General features: G+C 31.4%; 1 protein-coding gene across 2 annotated transcripts in view; it reads right to left on the bottom strand.

Annotated features, from left to right (window-relative positions):
• Positions 1–2,277, bottom strand: part of LOC107629729 (agamous-like MADS-box protein AGL12) — a 4,892-nt gene extending 2,615 nt beyond the window's left edge. The window contains exons 1-2 of one of the 2 annotated variants that reach the window (XM_016332605.2): positions 1,543–2,277; positions 1,126–1,219 (exon numbers count right to left, since the gene is read on the bottom strand). In XM_016332605.2, coding sequence (XP_016188091.1) covers positions 1,126–1,219; positions 1,543–1,724 — 276 coding nt within the window. In that variant the 5' untranslated portion in view covers positions 1,725–2,277. The remainder of the gene's footprint in view (positions 1–1,125; positions 1,220–1,542) is intronic. The other variant, XM_016332604.2, reaches the window with a different exon arrangement.

Genomic DNA, 2,277 nt, shown 5'->3' with positions numbered 1-2,277 from the left:
TTTTTGCTTTTTGCTATTTTAATCTTTTAAAAATAATTTTATAAACACCTAAATCTTTGTTGGGATATTTTTAGTGGTTTAGTTAATCTCAATATTATTTGAAAGATCCAGCTATATATATACAAGCAACAGTCTAATTTAATATATAATGAATGTGAAACTTTTCTTCCTTTTTAGTACTACGTGCAACTCTCTTCATAATGTACAAAAGTGCACTACTTGCAATAATAAATTGAAACTAAAGATTGTTTTAAAGTTGAATTAGGATGTTGGATACTAGAACTATTCTTCAAGGCATTAAAAAAATAAAATAAAATTGAATGACATAGTATATCATCAAATCATGCATATTTTCCTTGGTTGTATTAACTCTAGGTTTGCAAACCAGATTGGTAGATTCAAATAAATTAATTAATAAACACTTCTGTTCTTGATTTTAGCTGTAATTACTGGTTTTTGTTGTTGATTATGCTTCATGGAAGCTGTTAATTTAGCAGTAATATATATGCTCAAAAAATAAGTGACAAATAAAATGTGTGTGTATAGCACTAAAGATCAAATTATATAGTGAATGCATGAGAAAATGACATATCATAAACATGATCTCTTCTTTATTTCCCATTATGTTAAAAAATCTTTTTATATCATGAATTCGTGACAACTTAATTAGAAACCACCTTAACTTAATTGGTAAGCAAGAGAAGTCCTTATATATGGCAGGTCTCATAGAATTACAAGGTTGTATGGTTATAGAATAATATATAATATAATTAGGCCCTATGTGTCAAAAGGGTAATGGAGAGTGCAGACAAGAAAACATTCCATGATCACAACTTTTACTCATTATTATATATTTTTATTTTTATTCCGTGACTTAATGCACCAAGCCGCATCTAATACCGCCACTCCTTATAATACTAAACAAAATTAAAGGACAACAATAAATTGCTATATATATTCCCATATTCTTTTCCTCTTTAATTAACAGCATATTTGCTTTATTGCCTTTAATTAATTTCCTTAATTCTCCTTTGGTCTATGCAGCTAGCAATAATAACATGACACTTAGTAGCTACTTAATTAACATAAAAGAGAAAGAGAGAGAGAGAGAGAGATCAGACATACAAGAGGATGATGATGCGGTTCAGTTGGTGGTTCTTCAGGCTGAGCCGCCCCAGTAGTGAACTTCATGTACCTCTCTATCACCCCTTGCATGGTTCTTATTTTTCCACATATAAACATGTACGTGCACATTATTATTATTATTATTGTTATTATTATCACACAAGTTAAATGTACAAACCATAATATTAATACATGCATGCATGCAAGAATCTTATGGATGTCCACACATGTACTTCTAAATTGACAATAATACCCAGTAAAAACTCACATACAATTATTTTCATATAAAGTTGATAGTTGAAAAAAAACTCACATACAATTATTTTCATATAAAGTTGATAGTTAAAAATTGTTAAATAATAATTTAGTCAAATCTATCAAATTATCTAACAGTAAAAAGAGTAATAATAGTAATACCCTTTAGTGGCGAGTTCATAGAGCTTGCCATGAGAGGAGAAAATGACAAGGCCAATTTCAGCGTCGCAAAGGACAGAGAGCTCCTTAGCCTTCTTGAGAAGGCCAGCTCGGCGCTTGCAGAAGGTAACTTGCCTGTGCACAGGGTTCTCTATTCTCTTCAACTGAATTCTTCCACGAGCCATTGATGTGTGCGCTTTCTCTGCACACAACCTCCCACTAGTTTGAACTAGCTTCGAGGTTGCTGCAACCAGGTACGTAGTAGTACCTCTTTATCTGTTCAAACTTGTTCTAACGAAATTGCTTCAATCTTGCTTTTATCCAACCCCTTATATATAACCTCACCTTATGATCAACAAGGGAATCAGCCACAAACTTTACACCTCACTAAGCTTTCTTTAATGTTTAGTTATCAATTGGTTCCAATTTAATTTCATAATGGATCACATCACTCAAAGCATGTGATACCAAAGTTCATCTGGTCATTTCAACCATAGAATATGGTTCATTTCATTTTTCAACTTAAATAATTTATGTGCAGCCTTTATTCCTGTATTATATTGCCAACCAAATAAAAATCTCGCTCTGCATACCAACTACCAAGGCCACAATTTCAATTTTCCATAGTATATATGCTGTTCTATAATTATAATAATCATAATCATAATGCTACACTCTCTTCTGTTTTGCACTTAGAACCCTATTATTATTAGAAAGTGCTTTTTCCATGTTACTAAC

This window comes from Arachis ipaensis, chromosome B03 (genome assembly GCF_000816755.2).
Source record: "Arachis ipaensis cultivar K30076 chromosome B03, Araip1.1, whole genome shotgun sequence".
NCBI lineage: Eukaryota > Viridiplantae > Streptophyta > Magnoliopsida > Fabales > Fabaceae > Arachis > Arachis ipaensis.
Note: the sequence above shows the minus strand (reverse complement) of the source record. Positions and strands in the feature narration are given on the sequence as shown.